Below are 27,775 nucleotides of genomic sequence, written 5' to 3' on the forward strand. Positions count from 1 at the left end.
ATTTTTTTTTTTAACTTTCATGTGGCTATTAGATCATTTAAAATGTGACCTTGGTTATATTTCAACCGTACAGCGCTATTCTGGGGACACTCAGACTTCCCTGCCAATCTCCTTTCCTCCATTTACAAGCTACTTGTAAGCATCGTGGGTCTCCTGGGATGTGAAGTGTGGGTCATGATACATACGGGTGCTGTGAAGGCTGAAAGTAATGCATGTGACGTACTCAGCAATGCACGCAAGTACACCTTATGTTTGGTGGCTGTTATCAAAGGCCTAGGTTTCTCCATTGATGCCGTCAGAGACGGACCACAGGCTCACTAAGGCCCTTCCTCTGCAACCTATGTCCACTCTGACGACAATAAAAACTATTGGTGGCCGAGGCCTGATCCCCGCTTTCGGGCTGGGCTGCCCGCTTTATAACGAAGAAAAGTGAAATGACCCCAGGGGCTGGAAGTGGGACGCCTGTATGTAAAACGAACGGAGCCCGAACAAAACTTGAAAAACCAAGCGGGCCGCAGGGCCTCCCTCGGTAACCGACGCCCGCGCGCGTTGCTAAGCGGGGAAAAAGAAAAACAAGGATATGGTCCGTCGTCTCTTGTTCTCCGGCGGCGGCTGCTTCCGGTTCTCCGGGGAGCCGGTCCCCGGCCTACCTTCCCCGGAGGAGCTGGGACTGTGGCCGCGGGTTCCGCCGCCTCGGGAGCCTTCGGAGCCCTCAGTCCAGCGAGGTGGTGGCGGCGGGGGGCGCGGCGGCGGGTCTCCCGCGCGGCCGCGATGCTGAGCTCCCGGGCTCAGGCGGCGATGACCGCGGCCGACAGGGCCATCCAGCGCTTCCTGCGGACCGGGGCGGCCGTCAGGTGAGCCTGGGGGGGAGGGGGGCGGGGAGGGGGCGGCCGGAGAGGCCGGGGCCAGGGTCCCCAGCCTGGGCCTGTGGCGGCCTTTTCACGGCCCTGGCAGGGTCCCCGGGGCCGGAGCGAGCATTCTGGAGGTTTCTGCGTCAGGCTTGGTAGGAGACCCAGGCCCCGAGGCGGGACGGGGGATGGGCCTCCAGGGCCTCCAGTCGTTCGGCAACGCAATTCTGTCAGCCCTCCCCAGTTCTGCTAGCGCCCCAAATTCTCTCAGCGCCCTGCCCGCCCATCCCCGCCCGCCACTGCCTCCTCCAATCCTGTCCTTGTCTCCAGAACTTCCAGACACCCTCGGGCTCGTCAAAGCCCCGAATTCTGCCAGTGCCCCTCAGACCTCTCAGGGCCTCGCAGGCCTCCCAGGACCCCTTAATCCTTTCAGGGCACCCCCAGTCCTTCCAGACTCCCCAGCCATGTCAGTTCCTGGTCTGCCCGCGCTCCCCAATCCTGCCACGGTGCTCTCACGCCCTGCAAAGCACCCCGGGTCTTCCTCGATTTGGGCAGTACCCCTATTCCTGTTGCCCCCCACTCCCCACCGCCTAGTTAAGCCAGGGATCGCTGATTCTCAATCTTATTAGTGAATCTCTATCTTGCAAGAGTCCCTGAACCGATCAGCACCCCTTAACCTGTGAAGGCTTCCAGTCCTGGTATGGTCTCCCATTCCTGCTAGGAACCCCAATAGTATGGATCCCCCAATCGTGTCAGGGTCCCTGTTTCCCTTCTCTGACGCATCCTCCCACAGGCTCCAGGCTTGAGAGCTGAGCGCTGCACCCCCATTCCTGACCCTAAATGGCTGAGACCTGCCGCTCATCTCAGCTTCCTTCCTCTGGAACTGGAGCAGGTTTAGGGAGCTCCCAGGGCTGAGAGCCCTCGGCGGCCGTCCTGTCCAGTGCCCCCATTCTGCAGGTGGCAAACAGGCCCCGAGTCGGCTTTGCCTACAGCTGACCTCACAGTAGAGCTGGGGGAGAAGACAGGTCTTTTTACTCCCAGACCCCACTACTCTCCTCGGGTTGTCATTTTGCAGGGCGATGGGGTTTCCGGAGTCACCATGTGCTGGGGTTTTTGTCCATACCCTGCGGAGGACCTGGGCAAGCCCCTGCTCCCATCCCTTTGACGCTCTGTCCTTCAGGTTCCCGCATGAGGTTTGTGGTTTCCAGCACAGACCCGGCAGCCCGACGGGCATGCGCTCAGATCCACGCGGCCTCTCTCACTTTGACGGAGTTGGCTTGTCTCTTGGTTTCCTCATCCGTGAAAATGGAGATGATAATAGAACCTACCTCTGTGGGATTGTTCTGAGGATGGGATAAGATCATCACAGTGCCTGGCATAGAGTATGCACCCCTAAATATTGGTGTTTGGTTAGGGACGCCCGGGTGGCTCAGTCGGTTGAGCGGCCGACTTCAGCTCTGGTCATGATCTCACCGTTCCTGGGTTCGAGCCCCCTTTTGGCTCTGTCCTGACAGCTCAGAGCCCGGGACCTGCTTCGGATTCTGTGTCTGTCTCTCTCTCTGCCCTCCTCTGCTCATGCTCAGTCTCTCTCACAAAAATCAATAAACATTTAAAAAAAACTTTTTTTATGCTTTCAGTGATGGTTCTTTTTAACCTTTCAGGGCAGTTTCATTAACGCACCTGTTGTGTGGAAGTCAGCACAGTAGTGCGCTAAGAAATTCAAGAATAGCTTTCACAAATGAAATTGAGATTATAATACTTAATAGTAGCAGCTAACGTTTATTAAGCCCTCTGTTGTTTTTTTTTTTTTTTAATATTTACTTATTTTGAGAGAGAGCGCGTGAGCGTGGGAGGGGCAGAAGGAGAGAGAATCACAAGCAGGCTCCACGCTCAGCGCGGAGTCCCGACGCGGGGCTCGATCTCCCAACCGTGAGATCACGACCTGAGCTGCTCTCAAGAGTTGGATGCTTAACTGACTGAGGCACCCAGGCTCCCCGAGCCCTTACTTTGCATCCTGTGTACTAGTGCTTGTTTGATTCTGAGAACTCCATGAGCTGGATCTCATGATTGTGTCCATTGCACAGGTAACAGAACTGAGGCTGTGAAAGTGGAATGGCGCCCTGAGGAATAGACAAACCAGAATTGAGCCAGATTAATGCACCTCTCCTTTCTTAACCCAGCTCTGTGCATGTTCTATGGACTCTGTCTTAGGAGAACAAAGATCGATTTGGAATTCCGTTATCAGTTATGTATCGTATTAGTTGTGACCTTAGGGAGGTGTTGGTTGTTGGAGGCAGAGTTACTCATATCACTAGTGACTCCTCATTGAGTTAATGTTGACTGAGCTGAGCTCAAAACAAGGTTCACGTGAGCCAAATATTGGCATAAGAGTATATTACACACACATATGTACACATATCTAACACATATATACCAGTATATGTTGCATGTATGTGTATACACACACACACACACACATACACACACAGTGTGTCTTATTTGGTGGAAATACATAACTTTGCATAAAAACAGTGTTTTAAATTGCTGAAATGTCTTCGTTTGTAGTAAAATAACTTCAGTGTTTAAGCCAAGCCTCAAATTAAGAAATTTTTAATTTAGTAAATGTTTAGTAGATCGGTTATGCTATATATAGTATGCCCCTTCCCTATTTAGTATTTCTGTATGTTTTCTCCAGTATCCAGTCATTCAGTAAATATTATTAGGAACCTGTGAGTTGCCAGGCATGATCTAGAGACTTGGGATACGCCAGTGAGTAAAAGAGACAAAGATCTCTGCCCACGGGGTCTTGGAATCAGTGGGGGAGACAGACAATAGCCCTAGTTAATGAGTGAATGTTATATTAGAAGGTGGTAAAAAGAAAAAGCGGAACTGGGTAAAAGGAACCAGGAGTACAGGTTCTAATTGTTGGTTAGAAGTGAAGGGGAGGGGGGGCGCCTGGGTGGCTCAGTTGGCTAAGTGTCCCACTTTGGCCCAGATGACATGATCTCATGGCTCTTGAGTTCGAGCCCCGCATCATGATCTCACGGCTCCACGTGAGCCCGGTGTCAGGCTCTGTGCTGACAGCTCAGAGCCTAGAGCCTGTTTCGGATTCTGTCTCCCTCTCTCTCTGCCCCTTCCCCGCTTGCACGCTGTGTCTCTCAAAAATAAATATTTTTTTTTCATTAAAAAATATTTTTTTCAGTAAAAAAATAAATAAATTTTTTTCATTAAAAAAAATGAAAAAAAAAAAAAAAAAAAAAGAGATGAAGGGGAGGTAAGAGAGAGCCATGCAGTGATCCGGCAGGGGGGAGCATTCTAGGCAGAGGGAGGAGCAGTGCAAAGGTCCTGAGGTGGCCGGTGTGACAGCAGCGTGGGAGGCAGAGTAAGGGGAGAACCTCGGCACGCCCCCTGAGGGAGATGGGGCTTCTGTGCTCTGACTTCGGTTTTAAATCCTGACGTCTGAACGTGCTGATTTTCGAGACATAATCCTGACAGTATCATTACTTCAACTTGAAAGTTAGGTGTTTGGTGGGCCACTGGGTTATTTTGATGCAATGTTACTTCTGTGCACCTGTGTCTATAGTCATACGTATTGTGTCCATGATGAGGGAAGAGTGTAAGCCTATTTTCTTTTTTAGATACAAAGTCATGAAGAACTGGGGTGTTATAGGGGGACTTGCTGCTGCCCTTGCCGCAGGGATCTATGTGATTTGGGGTCCCATTACAGAAAGAAAGAAGCGTAGAAAAGGTAAGAATGAGGTCATCGCAGCCTAGTCTGTGCACTTGACCCCAGCCCTTCCCGTCCCAAAACAGTACAAAAAAGGGAGGGTTTTGTTGTTGTTGTTGTTCTCTTGTATCCTCGGTTTCTGAACAGTACTTTCTTTTAAAGAGAAGTTCATTTTAACGACTCATTATTTCAGACCCCGTAGTGAAAAGATTTCTGTTTCACCCCCTCTGCAGTCTCGAGTTTGAGACGTGCTCCGTAATGAAAAAGTTCACGTGGCTGTTCTCCTTAACATGGTACTTGTGTTGTTCGGTGCCACAACTGACTCATTGTGTGACGCGTTTGTGGGTTCACTGACTCGCAGCTAGTCACGAGTAAACGTTTCAAGTTAGTGTCTTTAATACAAAATTCTCTTTCCTTAAAGAAGTACCCCCTCTTGTAAATGCTGCTCTCACTGTGTTGATTAAAAGTCAGCAACAACAAGCAAACCAAAAAAGGGATAGATGGAACAAAATGTTGATCCTTGTTAAATCTGGGGGTGGTTCTGATTAGAGTCCGTTATATATCCTCTCTTCTTTTGTGCACGTTTGAGAACTTTGCATTAAAAAAAAGTTTCTTAAAAAAGTTTCAGCAGAAGAGGGACGTATGTCAGGTTTTGTTGATCTCTTTGCAGAAAGACTGATCACAGTTGCTATGGTGGTGTCTTTCGAACTGATTCTGAGAACAAGATCATTGTCCTGGGGAGCAACAAAAGAACAGTTGTTTTCTTCTGTTCTGAGAAACGTTGCTTTCTTATCAAAGGAGGGAGAAAAGGGGCGAAAGAGAGAGATGTTGTCACTGAGTGTTTTCGTACACTCAGCGTAAACCAAACTGTGCCACACACCGTGGCGGCCTTCGGATGTAACACGTGACGGGGGACCTCCTTCTGTCGCTTACAGTCTCCTGAAGGAGCCACACTAGGACCGGGCCTGGGCGCCGATCGAATGCCTGGCCCCCGATGTCACTGGGCACGGACTTTGTGAGATTGGGATCTTAAACTCCAGGCCACAGTGCAGAAACTCTGGCTCCCAAATGGGAGAGGAAAAAAGAGCCGGTCCCATGTGATGTGCTGTTGTCTTCTCCCCCCGACTTTTTCAGGGCTGGTGCCCGGGCTGGTCAACTTAGGGAACACCTGCTTCATGAACTCCCTGCTGCAAGGCTTGTCTGCCTGCCCCGCTTTCATCAAGTGGCTGGAAGAGTTTACCACCCAGTACACCAGGGATCAGAAGGAGCCCCCCCCACACCAGTATTTATCCTTAACCTTGTTGCACCTCCTCAAAGGTATCTAACTGGGAATTTAAAGGGGATTGTGTGCGTTTTGAAAGCAGCAGCCCAGGCGACAGGCGAAGGGTTAATAGCCTTTGTGTGAAAAAAGATCGTACAGATCTTTATGGAAAACAAACAAACAAAACACGAAGGGTCCAGTAGATACAAACAGCTATTTTTTTAATTAAAGATGTAGCCATTTATTTTTAAATTATCGTCAGCTTATTAATAGCTTTTTTCGGGAGGAAAATACATCCACTGCCACTTAAGCATTTTGATTGTGAGAAGTACTCTGGTTTATTCAAGTTTAAAGAAAAGAAGTGTCTTAGCCTAAGAGGTAAGGTAATTCGCAGAAGAAATAGTACAGATTGTATGCGGGTTCACAGTGTATCTAACAGACCCTCAAATATTCAACGTGGCCATCATCAGAGAAATACAGATAGCATACCGGAGGGGTTATCGTCGTTTTGCTTGTCAGCAAAGACTGAACTATCCACAGTTCTGATGGGTGACGTGTTCACATGTGCTGGTGGTGGTGTAACGTAGGGCAGACTTTCTGGAAAGCAGCTTGGAACCACACAGTGATAGCTTGCAAAATGCCCGGTTCCATTTGACCTAATAATTCTGCCGACCGTGATTTGCACTAGCCTGAAATGGAATTCTGAGAGCAAGCCAGTTTAGGAATGGCTAAACAGCAACCCCGAGCTTGGGAAGTCACATATATAACAGTCTTGGTAAAGGTTGTATTGGTAAAGGAAATCACCAGTCCAACTTCATTTTTAGGCCAGTTCTTTTGACTGTAGAACTAGTTTTTCCTCCCATAACATCTGTTGACCTCCCAAGGACATTCCACAGAACACGATTTGGGAAATGCTATTGTATGTACAAAGATCTCCCAACACCTTGTTACAGAGGAGGGCAGGGGGTAGAAAATGTCAATGTCCAGCAGCAGAATGATTAAGCAGTCAACGAAATATTACGTAGCCGTTATGAATCATCTTTATAAAGTGTTGTGTTGTATTTTTTTTTTAATTTGGGAGAGGCATAGGCTATAATACCGAGTTTAAAAAGAGCAGTGTTCAAAATACGATGTAATTTGACTTCAGCAAAGCAAAAATGTCCACAGATAAAGGCCGGACAGGCCGTTTTGGTCTTGTGCAATTGACAGTTTGGGAACATTAAGAGAAAACAAAACAACCATATTTCTACAGCTTACTCTCACAGTCGGGAAGAAAATGGATTTAAAAAACAGCTCATTGTTGCTTCACTGGGGTGTTTTCCCCGGCGAGCCCAGCCTGACACGGAAAGCGAGTTCTACTGTTCTGTGTAACAGGCAGTTTGAAAATAATTTCTTCTAGGGGTGCCTGGGTGCCTCAGTCGGTTGAGCGTCCCACTTCGGCTCAGGTCACGATCTCACGGTTCATGGGTTCGAGCCCCACGTTGGGCTGTGTTTTGACAGCTCAGAGCCTGGAGCCTGCTTCGGATTCTGTGTCTCCCTCTCTCTCTCTCTCTCTCTCTCTCTCTCTCTCTCTCTCTCTCTGCCCCTCCCCCGCTCACGCTCTGTCTCTCTCTGTCTCTTTCAAAAATAAACATAAATAAAAAAATTTAAAAAAAATCTTCTACTACCCTGTTAAAAATAAATACCATTCCAGAGTGAAAAGCTGAAATGTCCCTACAGGCAGTATAACGCAGGTTCAGGAGCCGTCCTAGCGTGACCTCCGGTCTCCCCTTTTCACACGCGTGATGCTGTGCTGGGAGCCAGAGCCGTGCAGGGCCACTCCACCTCAGTCTGTTCTCCCCTCTCTGTGTCTGCTTCTCAGTGACTTTTTATTTTGGTTTTTAGAGGTAATTTTTAATTACACAAGTAATGCATGAATAAATTCTCCTTGTAGAAAATTAAGCCATTACATAAGGCCATGGTTCCCTTTATCACTGCCCCAATCCTGTTCCCCTTCTTTCTTCCCAAAGTAAAATCTAAGTGTATCCTTCCAGGCTGTTTTCTATGCGTTGAAATATGTTTTTAAGTACCCACAAAAATAATATATTGTCTCATTTATGTTTTTCCGAAGCAAATAATATAATACATATTGGAGAAATGTCCATGTCCCCACATATAGCTTTACCTCCTTCATTTTTTTTCTCTTTTGTGAGTTTATTGGTCTTCTGTCGTCTGTGAATTGCCCACTCATTTCCATTGCCCGGTTTTTTGTTTTTGGGAGAATCCCAAGCAGGCTGCACTGCCAGCGTGGGGGCCAAGGTGGGGCTCGAACCTGCAAACCGCAAGATCGTGACTTGAGCCAAAATCAAGAGTCGGATGCTTAACAGACTAAGCCACCCAGGCGCCCCTCCGTTGCCCAGTTTTTAAAAATTGCGGCAAGATACCCATAACATAAAATTTACCATCTTAACCGTTTTTAAGTGCACATTTATGTGGCACTGAGTACATTCACATTGCTCTGCAACCATACCCCTCTTCATCACCAGAACTTTTCCATCATCCCCTATCGAAATTCTGTATCCGTTAGGTAGTGACTTCCCATTCTCCTCTGTCCCCAGACCCTGGAAACCAGTATTTTACTCCCTGTCTCTGAGTTTGACTCTGTATCTCATAGAAGTGGAGTCATAGAATATTTGTCCTTGTGTGTCCGGCTTGTTTCACTCAGCACAGCGTCCTTGAAGTTCATCCGTGTGGTAGCAGGTGTCAGAATTCTGTTCCTTTTTAAGGCTAAAGATGAATAATGCTCCATTGTATGTACATACCACATTTTGTTTATCCATTCATAAGTCAAGGGACATGTGGGTTGTTTCCACCTTTGGCTTTTGTGAATGATGCTGCTGTGAACGCGGGTGTGCAGATACCTACCTACTCGTGTCCCTGCTTTTTATTGTTTTGGTTGTATACCTCCAAGTGGGATTGCTGCACCAAATGGTCATTCTGTTTAATGTTTTGAGGAATCACTATGCCGTTTTCCAGAGCAGCTGCACCAGTTTGCATTCACACCAACAGGTGTGCAGAGGGTTCCAGTTCTCCACCTCCTCGCTCACGCTCGTTATCGTCTGTCTTTTTGATAGTAGCCATAATGGCTGTGAAGTGATTTCTCATTGTGGTTTTGATCTGCATTTCCCTACTGATAAGTGATGTTGCGCGTAAGTTTTTGTGTGGCCATTTGTATAGTTGTTTTGATCGTTTTGTTTTGTTTTGTTTTGTTTTTTATAAATGTCTACTCAAGTCCCTTGTCCGTTTTTGAATTGGGTTGTCTGTGTTTTTGTTGTTGTTGAGTTTGGCGAGCTTTTAACACGTTCTGGATATCAGTCCCTTATCAGATATGTGATTTGCAAACCTCATTCACTTTCACAATTGTGCAGTATCCAGAACGTCAGGATACCTCAGTTTACTTAGCTGTTGGATTCCGGTGCCTTGTGGTCATAGAAGGGCCCCAGCGAATGGTCTTGTACGTGCCCCTAGTGCACACGGGCCTGTGTTTGCCTGCAGTAGATCCTGAGAAAGTCAGACTGCTAGGACATGAATCATAGGACATAAAAATTAGTAGATATTGCTAAATCACCTCGTGGGATTTTAAGCAAAATTAGGCTAAAGGAGACATTAAAATTTTCCTTGAGAGGAAAAAAGCTACCACACAGGCTGCTTGAGGGGCGTAAGAGGAAGAAGAAGGTTCGTTTGCTGTCCTAATGGGCGCCCTTTGTTCTGGAGGGTAAAGATGTGACACCAGGGTCCTCAGTGCTAAGGGGAGCCTCGGGACTTAGCACTGGCTCCCCGGGCTGCTGCTTCTCCACAGGCTACCCCCCCCCCCCAAAGTCCCCACCACATTCAGGCTCCTGAGTCAGAGCCCGAGGTGTCCAAAGGACTCTCTCCAGTTTACCAACTGCAAATTAAAGAGAAGCAACGGGCTGGCTTAGTCGGTCTGGAGGTAGTTGAACTCGGGAAACTGAACAGAGGTGGCGGGCCCCTGTATTTTTATCTCCCACACTCTGTCTAGCAGCGCTGGGCCGGCGAGGCATGCGACGGAAGGGGGCCGTCAGGATCAGGAGTCTGCAAACTCTGGCCCGTGGGTCAGGTCTGCTCCGCGGCCTGTTTTTGCAAATAAAGTTTTATTCAAACAGCCATGCCCACTTACTTGCGGTCTGGCTGCCTTGGTGCCACAGTAGCAGCGTTGAGTAGTCTCGGCAGAGCCCACAGAGCCTAAGACGCCTACCGTCGGACATGTTACAGAAACAGCTTGCCAACCCTTGATCTAGCTGTGATGACAGTATAGACTCGTGAGCCTGTCACACGTTCATTTTTGTTTGTTAGGCTTGGTTTTACATATGACTGAAAAGTGAACTACTCAGCAGACCCTTTCATGCTGCCCCGTAGAGCTTGTCCCGTGATAATCAGAAACTCCAGTGCAGACAGATACTAGCAGAGGCCCCGTGGCCCCAGAGAGAGTCCTGTTGGGTGGGGTGGGGCGAGGGGGTTAAGCACTGAGTGTGGGTTGGACTAGATGAAGTCTTGAGGGCCTCCCGCCCTCAGAGTTGTGAGTTAAAATCATTTCATTCAGGAGGAATCTCGCAGCAATTTATATCGATGACGATAATTCAAATAGCCGAAATCGATTACTTCATGTAAATGCTATAGCCTCATGAAAGATCACATTCCTTCAGCAAATACGCAGTGCCTAACAGCCCTCTGTGCAGTGGTTGAGGCTACAAAGAGGAATAATGAAAGAACTATAACTCAAGGTGGATTTTACAGCGAGAGGCTTAATTAGCTTTGATATGTTGTGCGGGACAGGTTTCCTGGCTTGTTGTGAGGCTAGTGAATTTACTAATGGCGTTACCTTTTTGGTTTCCAGCTTTGTCCTGCCAAGAAGTTACTGACGATGAGGTCTTAGATGCGAGCTGCTTGTTGGATGTCTTAAGAATGTACAGATGGCAGATCTCTTCATTTGAAGAACAGGTGAACCTCCCATTCTGCCCACTAATGCGCTGGGGCCTGAGCTCGCGATGACGGCTGAAAAGTAGCCTCGTTGCTAAGGCATGAAGAAAAAATGCCAGTATTGACCTTGCGCTCGCCTGGCCTGAGTGTACATTTCTGTGGCATTCTAGCCTGCCTTAGTATTCTGGGACCGGATCGCAAGTTCTGTTCCCATTCTCGCGATCAGAGGAGAAATGCAACGGTTTTTGTTTGTTTCTTACCCGTTGGGTGGAAAGGTTAGCAGGATAGGGCAGGAACACCTCATTGCCAAAGAGCGAACCTCTTTTTGTTCTGGAGTGACTTTGCACGTCATTGGATCCCAGGGCCACCTGGATCTTCCAGAGAGAGGCGGGTGGCTTTACCTTTGGGGCTTAGAGGGGCTTTTTTGAACCACACCCCCATTTTTAAGAAGAAATCCGTTTTTAGAGGCTAGATGAATTGAAGTAGCCCCAGACCTTGAGCAGCTGTCATATGCACCCCCAGGGCCTTCTTCCAGCCACTCGTACTCCCTTTCCCACAACTGCAGGGTCACTGCCTGTTTTGGTCCTGACCACACCCCACCCCCTCAGACCGCTGCTATTGCCGACGGTGAGTCTGAGACCGAAGCCGAGAGTTAAGTTGTAGGGACAGGGTGTTTAGCTTCCGGTGATGTGCTGGTACGGCCTCCCTGGCTACCTTTCTAGGACGGTCTCGGGACCAGCTTTGTGTGGGCGGCTTCTGCCTCCACCATCCAGATAATAGACCCGAGAAATGGGAGACAGCCCGTGAGTCCTCACAAGGGTGGGACGGGAGTGAAATGCGTTTAAAAACGCTGAAAAGTGAGGGGGGAAGGCTTCCCAGCCCCCCTTGTTTTTAAAGACTACCTCTGTTTCCACTTCAGTCTGAAGCTGCACGGGCATTACTTTGTAAACCGGGTGTTGACGTTCTTTCTACTTCCTTACAACGCATCTCGACGAATCCCTTGTACGTTGAAACGTTTCTCCATTTAGAAAATTCTTACTAAATCCTCCTCTGGTAACTGGCACGACTTAGCTGCATTTTCCTCTCTCTAACCCGAGAGAATGGCTGAGATGTAGTCCCAGGGACATCGGATACCTTTGCTAAGTTGTGCTTGTCTGTCAGGGACTGCTTGACTGCAGTCCCCGTTACTCCTTGGATGTATTTCCAGCAGCTTCCGCAGGTAGCAGTCACTGAGCCACGTGGTGCTGCGCTGTGCACGGGAAAGAGGCAAGCATGGCTGGCCGCCAGCTTCTTGCCCTCTGGAGGCAGCCGGAGCTACTGGCCCAGGGCCTTGTCCGCATCTCCGCTTTACGGACCTAGTCGGTCAGCAGCAGACTCGCACCGTCAACCACTCTTCAGGGTCTAGAGCCAGGGCTGTGGCAGCTGTGTTGGGCCAGTGTGCCTCCGTTGAGTTCTCTGATTTAATCCTCACAACGGCCCCGTCAGGACTCACGGTCACTGTCCCCATCTTGCGGATGAGAACACCGAGGTTCGGAGGAACAGGGTGGCTTGCCCGAAGTCACACGGCTCTCCGAGTGGCAGAGCCAGGGCTGGAGCCCAGCTGGTGCTAAAGTGCCTGCCGAAGCCCCGCCCCCGTCTGCGATACCTTCCTTTCCTCGAGGCCGAGGAGCTCCGTGGCTCACAGACACGATAGGGTTGGGTCTGACGGCATCTTGTCTTGAGATTTTTCCCTCTGGCGAACCCCTGCTCCAGCTTCAAGGGTTGGTCCAGACGCCTTGTCTGTGAGCTGCCCTGGAAAAGCTGGTCCCTTTCAGGCTGCGGCAGCGTCACTCGATAAATAGCCAGGCTGCCACGTCCACCCCTGGGTTGTGCGTCCTTCGAGGGCCTTGCCTTTTAGCTTTGTACCTCCATCACTCTCCATCACGGCCATTCATAGCCTAGGAGGGGCTTCATTTATATGTGCAACAAATATTTATTTTTTTTTAAGTTTACATCCAAGTTAGTTAGCATGTAGCGCAATGATGATTTCAGGCGTAGAATCCAGTGGTTCGTCCCCTGCAACAAATACCTATCGAATGCCTGCCTCAGGCAGGGCTTGTGGGGGGCCTGGGGTTGTAGCGGCAAACATGGCTTGCAGGTTTCTGTGGACAGTAAAGAGGTCATTTCAAAATGTGCTAACCACAAGATGAGCACGCCAACGTGACAGTGACCGTGCAAGTGTCAGGGGCTTGGAGCTGGCGGGGAGAGAAGAGCAGTGGGGGGACTCCTTCAGGTAGAGAAGACTCTTCTGGAGACCCGAAGTCTGGGTCCTGAAGTCTGGGACTTTTTTGCTGGGACCTGAAGTCTGAAACGAAGTGAGTCCTGTGAAGAGCCTGGGTGTGGGGCGAAAGCCTCGAGGCTGCGGTGTTTGGGAAGGACAGGGAGGTCGGTGTGGCTGGGGCCGGCCGCAGCAGAGCCGCGGAGGGGAGGGCGCTCAGATGGTGGCAGGGGGCGGGTTGCGCGGGGCCCCCAGTGCCCTGGGCCGGAGGGGGGTTTCTACTCGGTGTGCAGTGGCGGGACCACTGGAGGCTTTATAGGCACCCGCCGTGACCTGATTTATGTGTGAACGGCACGTGCTGTACCCGAGGGACCGGAGCCGGGCAGAGGGAGCAGAGAGGGAAGTGGAGAGGCCAGAGCAGGTGTCCGGGCCGGGGATGGCCTGCCTCAGAGGCAGGGAGGCAGAGAGGGTTGGGGCAGGGGAGGCAGAGTCCTCTGGGATTCGGGCTGTGTCTCGGGTAGAGGACCCGCTGCACCGGCGGGGGGGGGGGGGGGGGGGGGGGAGGGGGTGAGTCGGGGAGAGTCCTCGAGGGAGGGTCTCCTTGCGCAGGTGCCTTTCCGGCAGAAACGTGAAGGATGAGAAGGGGCCCTGTGTGAAGATGTGGGCCGGCCGCTCAGGCTGGAGTGCAAAGGACAGGCCTGAGATGGGAAACAAGGAAGGAAATTGTGAGCCGGGCTATAGCGTGGACGGGCCTTGAGGACATTGTGCTGAGTGTAGCAAGCCGGTCACAGAAGGACAAATACTGTGTGATTCCTTCTGTGAGTTTCTGAGAGTGGCCAGATTTTGAGAGACCGAGAGTGGAATGGTGGGTGCCCAGGCCCAGGGAGGAAGGGGCTGGGAGTTGATATTTGACTGGAACAGAGTTTCAGTTGGGGAAGCTGGGACGGTTCGGAGAATGGGCCGTGGTGGCGGTGACACGCCGTGTGGACGTACCTAACCCTATGGAACTGTACGCTTCAAAATGGTTAAAGCCGTAACGTTTATGCGATGTGTTTGTTTTACCACCACCACAACAAAAGTAGGCGGGGCGGAGGTCAGGGCCATGTTGACAAAGCTGAGACAGGCTGGGAGGTGGCAGGGGTGAAGGCAGCCCTGTGCCCCAAGCTTGCTTTCCTTCTCTCTCCCCTTGGGCCCCTTAGTCGAAGGGCCTTTACGGGGAAAGTGTCGGGGAGGTAGCTGTCGATGGGCTGAACCTGGAGAAGGTGGGGGGCAGATTCTGCCCCAGCGGCTGCAGGTGTGCCTGGTGGTCCACGCAGGGCGGTTCTGATGCGGCCCCAGCCTCCTCGGGCCTCTCTGAGGCAGCTTTGCCCTGTGACAGGATGCCCACGAGTTATTCCACGTCATTACCTCGTCCTTGGAAGATGAGCGGGACCGGCAGCCCCGGGTCACACATTTGTTTGATGTGCACTCCCTGGAGGTAAGTCGTTAATCCTCTCAATACGTGTGTGTGGTTCGTGCATATTTAATAGGTATAGGGAGCACAAGTGTAATCTTTGCACCACTTTCAACTCCCCAGTAAGTCTCGGGGCGCCTGGGTGGCTCAGTCGGTTAAGCATCCGGCTCTTGGTGTCGGCTGAGGTCACGGTCTCACGGTTGTGGGACCGAGCCCCGCATCGGGCACTGTGCTGGGCTTGGGCCCTGTTTGGGATGCTCTTTCTCCCTCTGCCCCTCCCTCCGTGCGTGCATATGCGCACACTCTGTCTCTCTCTGTCAAAAAAAAAAAAGTCTCAATAAAAATTACTAGTGGGAGTGGGGCTGGGGGGATTGTCTTAAGCTGTAAACTTTGCAATTGGTGACTTTGGTTAGGGTACCAAGCCTCTTTAAAATGATTCATCACTACGATTTGTATTGGCTTTGAGAAGAAAAGGTATTTCTTCCCCCTTGCCCCCCATCTAATCTAGGGAACAAGGAGCCATAGGAATGCTAAATGAATCCTCATTTCCCTAGAACACTATAGATATTAGGGAGTTGGTAAAAGTTAACTAGCAAAGGGATGGGAGGGAATATTCCAGAGAGAGGAAGTGTGTTTTGATTGCATTTGATGATTGGGTACAGTCACCAACCAGAGAGGATCACCAGGGCTACTTTTAGGATCTCTTGTTAAAAGTCGGGTTTAAGTGGCGCCATCAGCAGAGAAGCTTGTAAGCTTCAGGAGCCGCGTGAGGGTGTAGAAGGGATTGCGGCTGGGTTTTTCAGTCTGTTTTCCTTCTTCTTTTTTCCCTACAGCAGCAGCCAGAGATAACTCCTAAACAAATAACCTGCCGTACGAGAGGTAATCCTTCCCCTTGAACTGTAACACAGAAGATGGGTACTTTTGAGATGTGACAATGAGTTGTTGTTTAAGAAAAATTGTTTGGTTTTTTTTTCTGGTGACATCCAATCCAGCTTGAACTGTGCGTACTTGCAAAGGAGCTTGTGTTTTGGGAACAGCTTTCCATTGTTCGTTCGGACCATCTTGAATCGTTCCCCGCACACCAGGGCCTTGCTTGGTTTCCCGCTCCGAACAAAAGTAACGGACCTGTTTCCACCTCAGACAAGGGTTTTCTTTCTACCTTCTTGGCCTTGATCTCACTCGAGGAACTTAATAAAGCTGAAACTGTCATGTCCGCAGCAAACGATCACAGTCCTCCTTAGAAGGAATTGTTTTCTTAAGACCTAAACTCAAGAGGGGGGACAATAAGACAAACTGATTCCTTTGTGCATCAGTAGTAATAATAACGATTAGCTTTTGAGCCCAAGACTGGGTGCCAGCGGCTGCAGCATCTTAACGAGGCTCACAGAGATGAGGTGACACAGCTGGGACCCAGCCCAGGGTTGCCCGAGTCTAGGGTGTGTGTTTTCTGACTAGCACACCACGCTCTTTATTGCTCTAACTCCCATCCTATCAAAAAAAAATCCCAGCTTTTCAGAACTTGCTTATTCTGATGGCTTTCAGACGTTTATCTCACTTTCTGGAATGTTGCCTTGTGGTATCCATCTTTGGACATTGCAAACATTTTATAAACCATGATTATTTTTTTTTTCAACATTTATTTATTTATTTTGGGACAGAGAGAGACAGCATGAACGGGGGAGGGGCAGAGAGAGAGGGAGACACAGAATCGGAAACAGGCTCCAGGCTCTGAGCCGTCAGCCCAGAGCCCGACGCGGGGCTCGAACTCCCGGACCGCGAGATCGTGACCTGGCTGAAGTCGGACGCTTAACCGACTACGCCACCCAGGCGCCCCACAAATTCCTTTTTTAAATGTGGCTGTACCCATTATACGGAAACCACATTTAAGGACCTGTATCAGTTCTCCTGTGAAAGGGAAGGGGTTGGTTTTTTTTTTTTTGATGGAAGTCAGTAAGGAAAGCTATTTCAGTTTACCTTCCAGGAACGTTTTTTTCTAAAGAGGGGAGTTCCTACCACGTACTGAAAAGGAGGGTGAATTTTGAGGTTGGTACCAAGGGGCTGGAGGTGGCATATCCAGACGTGTTCTGTGTTCCAGGGTCACCTCACCCCACGTCCAATCACTGGAAATCCCAGCATCCCTTCCACGGAAGACTTACGAGCAACATGGTCTGCAAACACTGTGAGCACCAGGTAATTACAGTAGCAGAACTTGATATTTTCTATGGTTTTCTTTCAAGTTAAGATTCGTGAAGCATCTGGAGAATGGACTGACATTGGTATATGGCATTTGTGATCGCCTGGGCTCTGCACACATAGTGGACTGACCGCCTCCCTTTAGTCAGTGTCAACCTGTCCTTTGACCCTCAGGGGCATTTTCTGCACTAATGGCAGACCCATTGTGGATTGGCAGGAATTCGAGTCTCAAGGCTGGGTCTCTACGGATGGTAGACACAATAGATTCTCTTGCTTGGGGGTTGTTTTGTTTTGTTTTTTTGCTTTGATGTTTTAAAATAACTTTTTATTTGGAAAATTTCCGACATAAATACAAAAATGGAGAATTGCGTAATTAGCACCTTGATCCATTTTAGGATGTTTTCAACCCCCGCCCAAAACGCCCGTACCCGTTAGCAGTTTCTCTCCATCTCCCCCACACTTGTAGCCCCTGGCGACCACTGACCTACTTCTGTCTCTATAGATTTGCCTCTTCTGGACATTTCATATACACGGAATCGTACCATATGTGGTCCTTTGTGACTAGCTTCTTTCACTCAGCATCATGTTTTTCTTTTATTCTCTTAATATGGTGAGTTGCAGTGACTGATTTTTCTAATGTTAAACCAGCCTTGTGTTTCCAGAATAAACCTCGCTTTACTGTGATGTATTCTTTTACATATATTACCGGGTTTGGTTTGCTAATATTATCTAAAGGAGATTAGTGTCTGTGTTCGTGAGGAATATTGGTCTTACGGTTTCTTGTAATGTCTTTTGTCAGGTTTTGTTATGAGGATTATACTATACTCATAAAATAAGCTGGGAAGTGTTCCTTCCTCCTGTTTCCTGAAGGACTTTGGTTAAGCTTGGTATTGTTTCTTCCTTAATTATTTGCTAGAATTATCTGTTTTTCTTTCTTTCTTTTTTTACTGTCTTTTGTTTAATTTGACTTGTTTTCATTTACATCCAAATTAGTTAGCATATAGTGCAACAATGATTTCAGGAGTAGATTCCTTAATGCCCTTTACCTGTTTAGCCCATCCGCCCCCCCCCTCCAGTAACCCTCTGTTTGTTTTCCATATTTATGAGTCTCTTCTGTTTTGTCCCCTTCCCTGTTTTTATATTATTTTTGTTTCCCTTCCCTTATGTTCATCTCTTTTGTCTCTTAAAGTCCTCATATGAGTGAAGTCATATGACTTTTGTCTTTCTCTGACTGACTAATTTCACTTAGCATAATACCCTCCAGTTCCATCCACATAGTTGCAAATGGCAAGATTTCATTCTTTTGTTTGCCGAGGAATACTCCATTGTGTATATATACCACATCTTCTTTATGCATTCATCCCTCGATGGACATTTGGGCTCTTTCCATACTTTGGCTATTGTCGATAGCGCTGCTATAAACATGGGGGTGCATGTGTCCCTTCGAAACAGCACACCTGTATCCCTTCGATCAATGCCTAGTAGTGCAATTGCTGGGTCGTAGGGTAGGTCTGTTTTAGTTTTTTTGAGGACCCTCCATACTGTTTTCCAGAGTGGCTGCACCAGCTTGCATTCCCATGTTTTTCTTTCTTTCTTTAGTTTTATTTTCGTAGAATTTCTTGTGAGGCTTTGCTATTAGGTATATACATATGGGCTGTTATGATGAGTTGACTCTTACTTTCCTGATAAAATGTCCTTCTATATCTTTGGTAAGCCTCCTTGTTTTAATAGTCTATTTCGTCCCATTAGTTTCTAACTAGTGTTTCTATAGGATATCTCTTTTTGTTCTCTAATTTATCTATCTATCTTTCTATCCTCTTATTTTTTTTAAGTTTATTTATTTTTGACAGAGAGAGACAGAGCATGAGTGGGGGAGGGGCGGAGAGAGGGAGACACAGAATCTGAAGCGGGCTCCGGGCTCTGAGCTGTCAGCACAGAGCCCAACGTGGGGCTCGAACTCACGGACCTCCAGATCATGACCTGAGCCGAAGTTGGACACTCAACCGACTGAGCCACCCAGACGCCCCTCTATTCTCTTATTTTTGAGCTAATTTTTGCCTTTGTATTTGAAGTGTAGCTTTTGTAGACAGCATATAATTGGGTTCAGTTTGACAATTTGCCTTTTGATTAGTGTGCTTAGTCCATTTATGTTGAAACGTAAGTATGTGGTTGGACTTAAGTCTGTTAGTTTACCGTTTGTTTACTGTTTGTCTCATAGAATTTTTTTGTTCCTCTGTGCTTCCTTTCCTGCCTTCCTTTGGGTTAATTGAATACTTCTGAGTATTCCATTGTAATTCCTCCATTGGCTTTTTAGCTCTACTTTTTTACATTGGGGGTGTGTGTGTGTGTGTGTGTGTGTGTGTGTGTGATTACATCATGCAATTTTCATGTATCCTGGTGTATTTAGAGTTAATATACTCCCTGTAAAATACAGGAAACCTACAAAAGTAGAGTTCTATTACCCCCTTTTCTGTAGTATTTTTGTCATATATATTACGTCTACATATTACAAACTCCACGATAATGTCATAATTTTTGCTTTAAGCAGTTTATGTGTTTAAAAGAAGTTTTTGAAGAAATGTTTTCTATTTACCATTCTCAGTGTTCTTTGGTCCTTTCTGTAGCCGCAAGTCCATTTGATGTTTTTCCCCTTCAGCCTAAAAAGATTCCTTTAACATTTCTTAGGTCTATTGGCAACAAGTTTATTTAGTTTTCATTTACATGAAAAGGCTTCCATTTTGCCTTTTTTTTTTCTTTTTGAGAATAGTTTTGTTAGATAACAGATTCAGGGTTGCTGTTGTTTTGGTTTGCTTTGATTTGATTTGTTTGCTTTTTTGACTGAACTAATTCGGCACGTCTGTTTCCAGCCATGGTGTCTCATTAGGACATGGATGACCACAAAAGTCATCTCAGTCTGTGGAAGGGAAGACCAGCTGGGCAGGGCACGAAGGATTGCCTCGCATCCGCTTACGGTGCAGGAAAACCCTTGTGTCCAGATACCTCCCACAGTTGACTTGCTGTTTTACAATGCCAGGGAAAGGAAGGGAAAAGGGGAAGGTCTAGGTGAAGAGTTGTAGGGGAAGAAAGGCCTTCAAGGAGGCGTTACCGTGGCGTCTCTCTGTGCCTTGCTGATGAGCTCCGAAAAGCGCATTACTGGGGCGCCTGGGTGGCTCAGTAGGTTGAGCGTCCAATTTCAGCTCAGGTCATGATCTCGCAGCTCATGGGTTCCAGCCCCGCATCAGGCTCGCTGCTGTCAGCACGGAGCCTGCTTCGGATCTTCTGTCCCTTTCTCTCTCTGCCCCTCTCCTGCACTCTCTCTCAAAAATAAATACACATTAAACAAGAAAAAAAAAAGAAAACGCATTACTTCTTGAGCAACTAACAGGGACAGAAGGAACCTCACAGCTTTACCTTGGGCTCTCCTGCTGTAGCTGGTGAATTTCCAGTAATTGTTCTAGATAACAGAGTCCTCCTTCTCTCTCCTTGCTCCCCACTCTTCCTGCCCGCCCCTTCTGATCCCGCCACGGCCACCTGTGGTGTTAGAAGCAGTCTACAGATTACACTTGAGCATCAGGCAAAGAATAACTGAGTAAGCCTTTGAAGCAGAAAGATAGGCCCGGAAGTGGATTCATGGGAGTGACATCATCCCTTGGGGGGCGGAGTGGAACCATCGTAGGCTGCTATTTGAGCTCCCACCCGTCTTCCCCACCGAATGCCCTCCACCCTGCCAGTCAGAGCCCCCTGAGGACATGAGCCGTGCCCCAGCCTCACAGACGGGTAGAGCCAGGGCCCAATCTCTTCTCGCGAATTCCACCCTCCATTCTCTCTCCTGCCACCCCCTACCTCCAAGCTGTGGAAGGGGCGGCCCCCACGCATGCCTTGTTTCCTTGCAGTTCACCACTTTGAAGACATTGTTCTGTGGTCTTCTGGCCTCCAGTTTTTCTAATGCACAGTCGGCATGATTCATACCGTTCTCCTGTAGGTACAGTATCATTTTTTTTTCTCTGCCTGCTTACAAGGTTTTCTCTTTATTTTTGAGTTTCAGCAGTTTGTCCATGCTGTGCCCAGGTATGGTTTTCTTTGTATTTGCTTGGAATTTGCTGAATTTCATGTATCTGTCCATGTCTTTCACCAAACTTGTACATATTTTTTGCCATTAATTTCCCCCCAAATTTTATGCCCCTTTCTCTGCTTGTTGCTTTGCGTGGTACTGTTCCACAGCTCACTGAGGCTTGGTTCGCTTTTCTTCAGCCTCTTTCCTCCATGTCCCTTAGATGGGATAATTTCTGTTTACTTGTCTTCAAGTTCACAGACTCCTCTCCATCGCCATTTGTGTGCTTGTCCAGCAAAGTTTTCATTTTGGTTACTGTGCTCTTGGTTGTATAATTTCTTTTTAGTTCTTCATAGTTGCTGGATATCTACCGAGACTGCCCGTTTGTCCTCCACCAGGACTAAATAACTCTCTCCTCTGTGTCCTTGAGCATATTTGTCATAGTTCTTGCTAAGGTCCTTGTGCTCATTTCAGTATCCAGGTCAATCCGAAGGGTCCTTCACCACGGCTCACATTTTCTTCTTTCTTCGTAGTGTATGTCTAGTCATTTCTTATTGCATATTAATTAACATCGTAGTAGAGACTTTGGATTCTGTTACGTTTCTCTAAAAAATGCATTCTCTTCTGGCGTACAGTTAACTTGGCTGAGCTCAAAGCCCAACTGTCTTCCCCACATCGGGCAGCAAAATCTCTGCTGAGTGTTTTCAGCTTCTAGCTTCTGCTTTTTGCCAGGCCCCTGGAGTTTGCCCGCATGTCTGGTGTGGGTGTGCACACGGGCGTGTGCCTGCCTTGGAATTGGGCAGGGTTTATACATTGATCTGGGGGTTCCTCCTCTCTGTGGCTGTCCTCTTTCTGGGATTTCCTCCAGCCTCTTTACCAGCCCTGAACTCAGTCCTCTGATACCTCCATCCTGTAAGACTGCTGCTTTTTTCCACTCCACACTGAACTGCGAGACTGGGGAGCACCCCCGGGCAACAAGTCACACAGTGGAAATCTCCCCACGGAGTTCCTGTTTTCCCAAGCGTTGACGGTAGCTCTCCAGTTGCCGTGTTTTGTTTTGGTCCAGCATTTATATGCGTTATCTCAGGACAGCTAGTCTAGCCAAGCTACTCTGTCATCACCAAAAGCAGGAACTCTTACCCTATTTTATCATCTGGTTTTTTGTTTTTGTTTTTTTTTTTGCAACTAATACTATAACAGGCACATCTTTCTGTATACTCATACGATTCTTCTATACTGTTTTTTTTTTTAATTTTTTTTTTCAACGTTTATTTATTTTTTTTGGGACAGAGAAAGACAGAGCATGAACGGGGGAGGGCAGAGAGAGAGGGAGACACAGAATCGGAAACAGGCTCCAGGCTCCGAGCCATCAGCCCAGAGCCCGACGCAGGGCTCGAACTCACGGACCGCGAGATCGTGACCTGGCTGAAGTCGGACGCTTAACCGACTGCGCCACCCAGGCGCCCCTCTTCTATACTGTTTTTAATGTGGACATGGTGTAATTTATTTAATCATTCCCTAGAAACTTCAGTTATTCACATTGTGCCAATTTAAATAATGCTGTGATGGACATCCTTGTAGTTTTGTCCAGGGTTATTTCCTGAGGATAAAATCCCTACATTGCTGGGTCAGGTATGTTCTGTAGTTACCTTACAAGCTGTGCTTCGGTATTACTGTGCCCGTTATGTTGACAAGGTTGTTTGTCCTAGAATTTGCTTCTGGGTAAGTACACTGTGTTCCATTATGGAAATGTTGGGCATCTAAATATTAAACTGTTTCATAGGCATGTGTCTTCCCATCTGTAAAGCTTTGACTTGAACCTGCATCCTTTCTGGATTTTCTGCACTGTTTGTTTCAGAGTCCCGTTCGATTCGATACCTTCGATAGCCTTTCACTGAGTATTCCAGCTGCCACATGGGTACGTATTTGCGCGATGGTTTATTTGGCGTCTATCTTGGAGACATTGAGGTCTGAAGGGGCTTTGAGGCGTTTTTGTGTAGCTGAGGTGCTGTGCGTTACTCAGACGCCTGGTTGGCTGAACCTGTCTTAGTTGTCGTGTGTGGTACCGTGGCCCGATGTGGGGGGAGAAGAAAGTGGACGGTTTTTTCTCTGGCTGCAGGAATTTTGGCTTTTTTGAGTGTACATACACGTGTTACTCTCAAATGCAAAGATATCTAAAACAGTGTAGAAGTCCTTAAGTTTCTACAATGTTACGTAATAGCTCGTAGGAGCAGGCCTAGGGTGCCTTGAGCTCCACTTTGCTCAGGGAATGTCCAGTAGTATCTGTGAAGCTTTATTGGCCATAAAAGCAAATAAAGCTCTGGGATGACACTGCCATCTGTTAAGAGTTTCAGTATAGCTCTCTTTTAAGTTGTAATCGTGAATTTTGTTTTCTGGTGCTTCAGGGGCATCCACTGACCCTGGACCACTGCCTTCACCACTTTATCTCATCAGAATCAGTGCGGGACGTCGTATGTGACAACTGTACGCAGGTATGGCCCTAAGCCCCAGTGTCACCCCCTAGGCCTGTGTGTCCTGATAGAGCGCCTCTCACGGCGAGCTCTTCTGACTGTGCCCGGATGGTCGTTTTAGCCACAGTCATGTAACTCGGCTGGGAAATCAGTAGCCCATGGACCAAACCTCTTTTCTGGATGAGTTTTACTTCATCCACAGAATGTTTACAGGAAGACTCTGCTGTGCTTTGAGACAGGACATATGCCCCGCCCCCCCCAGCTCCCTTGTCTCACGCCCTGCTGTACTGACGCTTACCTGCCCTGCCCGACTCCCATAAGCATTTGTGTTTCATCCTCTGAAGAAGAGGAACCGTGTGGAGCAGAATTTTTGAAGACACAGAACAGGCGACGTGCCCACGTCAGAGTTCTAGCGTTGCTGCCTCACTTCTCTTGCCCCCTCTGTCACTGTCGCTTGACGACTAAAACTGACAACAGGTCACGATTAACTGGGGGGCTGAGCTCCTTCAGCAGGGTCAAAGTCGGGCGCCAGCTGAATCCAGGCGGAACACCGGCCGGCCCTGCGGCTTGCCACAGATGTTGCGTTACAAGAAATTGCGTTACAAGAAATTCTGCAGAGAGGTTTCTTTCATTTCAGATCGAAGCCAAAGGGACGTTGGATGGGGATAAGGTGGAACACCAGAGGACCACCTTTGTCAAGCAGCTGAAACTAGGGAAGGTGAGCCCATGCCACACACCTTGTCGGCCTAGCTCTCAGGGACCCGCCGGGTCGCGCCCCCGACAGCCTGCTGCCTCGGTTTCTCTCGCCCGCAGCTCCCTCAGTGTCTGTGCATCCACCTGCAGCGGCTGAGCTGGTCCAGCCACGGCACGCCCCTGAAGCGCCATGAGCACGTGCAGTTCAATGAGTTCCTGATGATGGACATCTACAAGTACCACCTCCTGGGGCACAGACCCGGGCAGCACAGCCCTAAACCCGGCGAGAGCGCGGGGCCCTCGCTCGACCTGCAGGACGGGCCGGCCGCCCCCAGATCAGGTGCGTGCCCCAGGAGCCGACGCGCGGAACGTGCGGCACAGAGAAAAGGGATTTGGTGTCACCACCTTATGGGGCCCTTGTGCCGCGAGGGAGCTTGTCCGGTGGTGGCTTAAATACCTGAGAACGGCAGCACTGGGAGTGTGAGGGGGAAGATCCCTTTAAAAGAGGGCAAACGTCCATAGTAATGAGATGTATGGTTTTAAAAACGATAAATCATAGTTGAAAAAATTTGGGAAGACAACCTTAACATCGCCTTCTGGTCTTTTGACTGAATGCTCGTTGGCTCTGAGCAGTCCAGTGAATTTCTTCCCCCAGTATGGTCATCTCGTTTATACGGGTGACGCGGGGAGGGAGGGAGGGTCCTGGCTAATGATCACTGACTTCTTCGTTACTGAATTCCTTATTGATCTAGTTCCACTGCTGTCCTCACCAGAGATGAATAATGGAGTCGGGCCCCAGTACCGCAGGTAGCTCTTGGGACCCTCAGCCCTGCTGAGGGGAAAATCGGAGGCCCCAGGAGGTGAAATGACTGGTCGGAGGGCAAGCGTTAGTCCATTGGGAGAGAACCAGAGGTAGTGATGGGCAGGTTTTTAAATTTGTTTTACTTTGAGAGAGACAGAATGCATGTGGGGGAGGGGCAGGGAGAGAGAGAGAGAATCCCGAGTGGGCTCCATATCCTCAGCGCAGAGCTCACGCGGGGCTTGAACTCATGAAACTATGAATCATGACCCGGGTGGAAATCAAGAGCTGGGAACTTAACCGACTGAGCTACGCAGCTGCCCCAGTGTTGGGGAGTTTTTAAAAGCTATCTTATCTAACACATTGAGCTCTTTAGAATTAAATAGATGAGGAAAACCCATAGACTCAAAGGGCTCTGAGCCCACACTCAGCCCCCACATTTGCTCCCAGTCAAGCCAGAGGGCTATCTTCCCCGCACCCCAGATGCTCCTGACTCAGCGTCCTTTACTGCTTTTATTCTTTCTTGCATCCATAGTTGTGTGGCCTGGCAGGACATGATTCACAGGGAGACTGTATTTTGCCTTTTCTCAGTTGATCAATAGATGAATGTCAGAAGCAGCTGTAGTGGGAAGAGGGCTCAGTCTTAGCCGCTGTTTGAAAAATTTTTTTCTTAATGTTTATTTTCGAGAGAGACAGAGCTTGAGCGGGGGGAGAGGCAGAGAGAGAGGGAGACACAGAATCCGAAGCAGGCTCCAGGCTCTGAGCTGTCAGCACAGAGCCCGACGTGGGGCTCAAACCCACAAGCCGCAAGATCATGACCTGAGCCGAAGTCGAACGCCCAACCGACTGAGCCACCCAGGTGCCCCTTAGCTTCTGTTTTAAATCAAGGGCTGCCTCACTCTGGGTTCTTCCTTTCCTGGGGGGAGCAGGGGACGGGGTGCAGGTCTGCTAGTCGTCACAGCATGCTGGCTATGGCCACCATATGACCCACAGTGACTGGCTTGGTACTTACAGGCCCCCAAAAATGACCCATGAAAGGAAAAAAGACATCAGCATCTCCTTCATTATTTTACCTGCATCCATAAACATTTATTAACGCTGTTACACGTTGGTATTCTTTAGAAGCTGGCAACTAAAGAAGAGAGAATGTTTAGATCGGTGGTTCTCACCAGGGAATTTTGTCCCTCAGGAGACTTTGGGCAGTAGCTGGTAACGTCTTTGGTTGCCACAAATGGGAGACAGGTGTTACTGGCATCTGGTGGATAGAGGCCAGGGGTGCCAAGAAACATCCTGCCACACGCAGGACAGCCCCCGCCACAACCAAGAATTATCCGGCCCACGAGTCAGTAGCGTCCAGGTTGAGAAAGCTCGGGAAATGTCAGTAAATTAGCTACAGCTTAACTCTGGCGCGTCTTTAGCAAACAGGGATCAGGGATAGGAGTCTTTAAGGTTCGCAGAGCTCTCAAAGTGAACAGCAGACCAGGAGCCGGACACACGTTTTCTACTTGGGATTAAACAGTCAAGGACAAAAAGGACATTTTATCAATCAACATCACACAAAATGAAATACTTGGTTATTTTTCTTTGTAGCATTGCTGGGGAGTTAAGCTCAAGGTAATCGAAGCCATGTTTTGTTTACCCACAGCTACTGCGACTTGTAATTGCCTTGGGCCTTTTTCTCTTGCAGTTTTGAATCAGCCAGGGGGTCCGAAAACACAAATTTTTATGAATGGCGCCTGCTCCCCATCTTTATTGCCTACCCTGCCAGCCCCAATGCCCTTCCCCCTCCCAGTTGTTCCTGACTACAGGTGAGCCACTCTTTAGGGGCACATTCTTCATCCGTTGTCGCTGCTGTTTCTCTTGGTTTCCAAAATTAGCTTAGCACAGAAATGAATGCCAATGTGGAGGGACGTTTTTCTTTCATCTTAAGGTGTGATTTCACTATTATGCATTCCTATTTTCGTCCAAAACGGAAATCACTTTAAAAATAAGAATTCTAAAAGTACGTAGAATTTAAATATATGTCTTCTGTGTATACACGTGTGAATGTCTGTATAGAGTATGAAGAAGGAGATTTCAAATTTCTCAGGATACCACGTAGAGATGAGCAGTTAAATCCCTAAAGCCTTCCGCTCTAAAGTTGTACGTGTGCTTACACACAGGGTACATACACTCACGGAATGGGCATCTTCCCATGCCAGTAAGTATCAGTCCCTATTGTCATGGCTGTGTAGTAATCACTTGTACGGATGTACCGTCGAATCAGTCCCCCGTCACTGAACATCTAGGATTCTTTTACTTTTTGTTTTTGCCCGAAACCCTTTTTCGTATCGGTAAACCACTGGCATCCGTTCCTCCCATTCAGTTCCTCCACGTACCTCTTCCGGCTGATGGCGGTTGTCGTCCACCATGGAGACATGCACTCAGGACACTTCGTGACTTACCGACGCTCCCCTCCTTCGGCCAAGAACCCTCTGTCCACCAGCAACCAGTGGCTGTGGATCTCCGATGACACCGTCCGCAAGGCGAGCCTGCAGGAGGTGCTGTCCTCCAGCGCTTACCTGCTGTTTTACGAGCGCGTCCTTTCCAAGATGCAGCACCAGGGCCGGGAGTACAGGTCGGAGGAATGACCACCCCGGCTCCGGAGCTAGAGCCGTGGCACTGTCCACCCGGGCCAGGAACAAGGCAAAATCAGACTGTGTGTGTGCACGCAAGAGGCCCCACTAGAGTCCTCAGCCTTCTGGTGTGTTCTAAGAGCAGGCTCCACGCAGGAGCCAGTGGCCCCAGTTCAAACCAGATCAGGCTCCCTGAATGGTGCGCACCGGACGGTGTCGGTGTCCTTGTGCTGGGACAGCATTCATTCTGTGTAGAACGTCTTTTTACTCACCTGCTAATTAAAAGAAATCCAACTCTGGAAGCCACCTTTTTTATATTCGGCCACATTAGGTGTTCTCAGAGGGGAGGTGACTTTGTCTAATCCTCCGATTGGTTTCAGCCCAGATCTTTTATTTTTAATAAGCAGGCCCATAAAAATCGTTCACGAGA

The 27,775-nt window shown here is 48.6% G+C and overlaps 1 protein-coding gene across 5 annotated transcripts; it reads left to right on the forward strand.

Annotated features, from left to right (window-relative positions):
* The first annotated feature begins 612 nt into the window (after positions 1–612).
* Positions 613–27,644, forward strand: USP30 (ubiquitin specific peptidase 30). 5 transcript variants are annotated; one of them, XM_043557830.1, is made up of 14 exons: positions 666–854; positions 4,487–4,596; positions 5,710–5,892; positions 10,731–10,834; positions 14,449–14,547; positions 15,357–15,402; positions 16,619–16,713; positions 22,626–22,685; positions 23,173–23,259; positions 23,876–23,956; positions 24,052–24,271; positions 26,418–26,538; positions 26,893–26,930; positions 27,096–27,170. In XM_043557830.1, the coding sequence occupies exons 1-14, from the start codon at positions 772–774 to the stop codon at positions 27,119–27,121; spliced, it is 1,353 nt and encodes a 450-aa protein (XP_043413765.1). In that variant the 5' UTR covers positions 666–771; the 3' UTR covers positions 27,122–27,170. The 5 variants fall into 5 exon arrangements, with proteins under 5 accessions (XP_043413761.1, XP_043413765.1, XP_043413764.1 ...); XM_043557826.1 differs by lacking the exon at positions 26,893–26,930 and having other exon boundaries at positions 613–854; positions 27,096–27,644; XM_043557829.1 differs by having other exon boundaries at positions 26,893–27,644.
* Positions 27,645–27,775: the final 131 nt, after the last annotated feature.

Source organism: Prionailurus bengalensis, chromosome D3, assembly GCF_016509475.1.
Source record: "Prionailurus bengalensis isolate Pbe53 chromosome D3, Fcat_Pben_1.1_paternal_pri, whole genome shotgun sequence".
In the NCBI taxonomy this organism is placed as follows: domain Eukaryota; kingdom Metazoa; phylum Chordata; class Mammalia; order Carnivora; family Felidae; genus Prionailurus; species Prionailurus bengalensis.

Excerpts from the sequence above, each read along its gene's own strand:
- USP30 (XM_043557826.1), top strand. The coding sequence starts at position 772 with ATGCTGAGCTCCCGGGCTCAGGCGGCGATGACCGCGGCCGACAGGGCC. Across the intron at positions 10,835-14,448 it reads TCTCTTCATTTGAAGAACAG|GATGCCCACGAGTTATTCCA; the intron begins GTGAACCTCCCA and ends GCCCTGTGACAG. Across the intron at positions 23,957-24,051 it reads AGCAGCTGAAACTAGGGAAG|CTCCCTCAGTGTCTGTGCAT; the intron begins GTGAGCCCATGC and ends TCTCGCCCGCAG.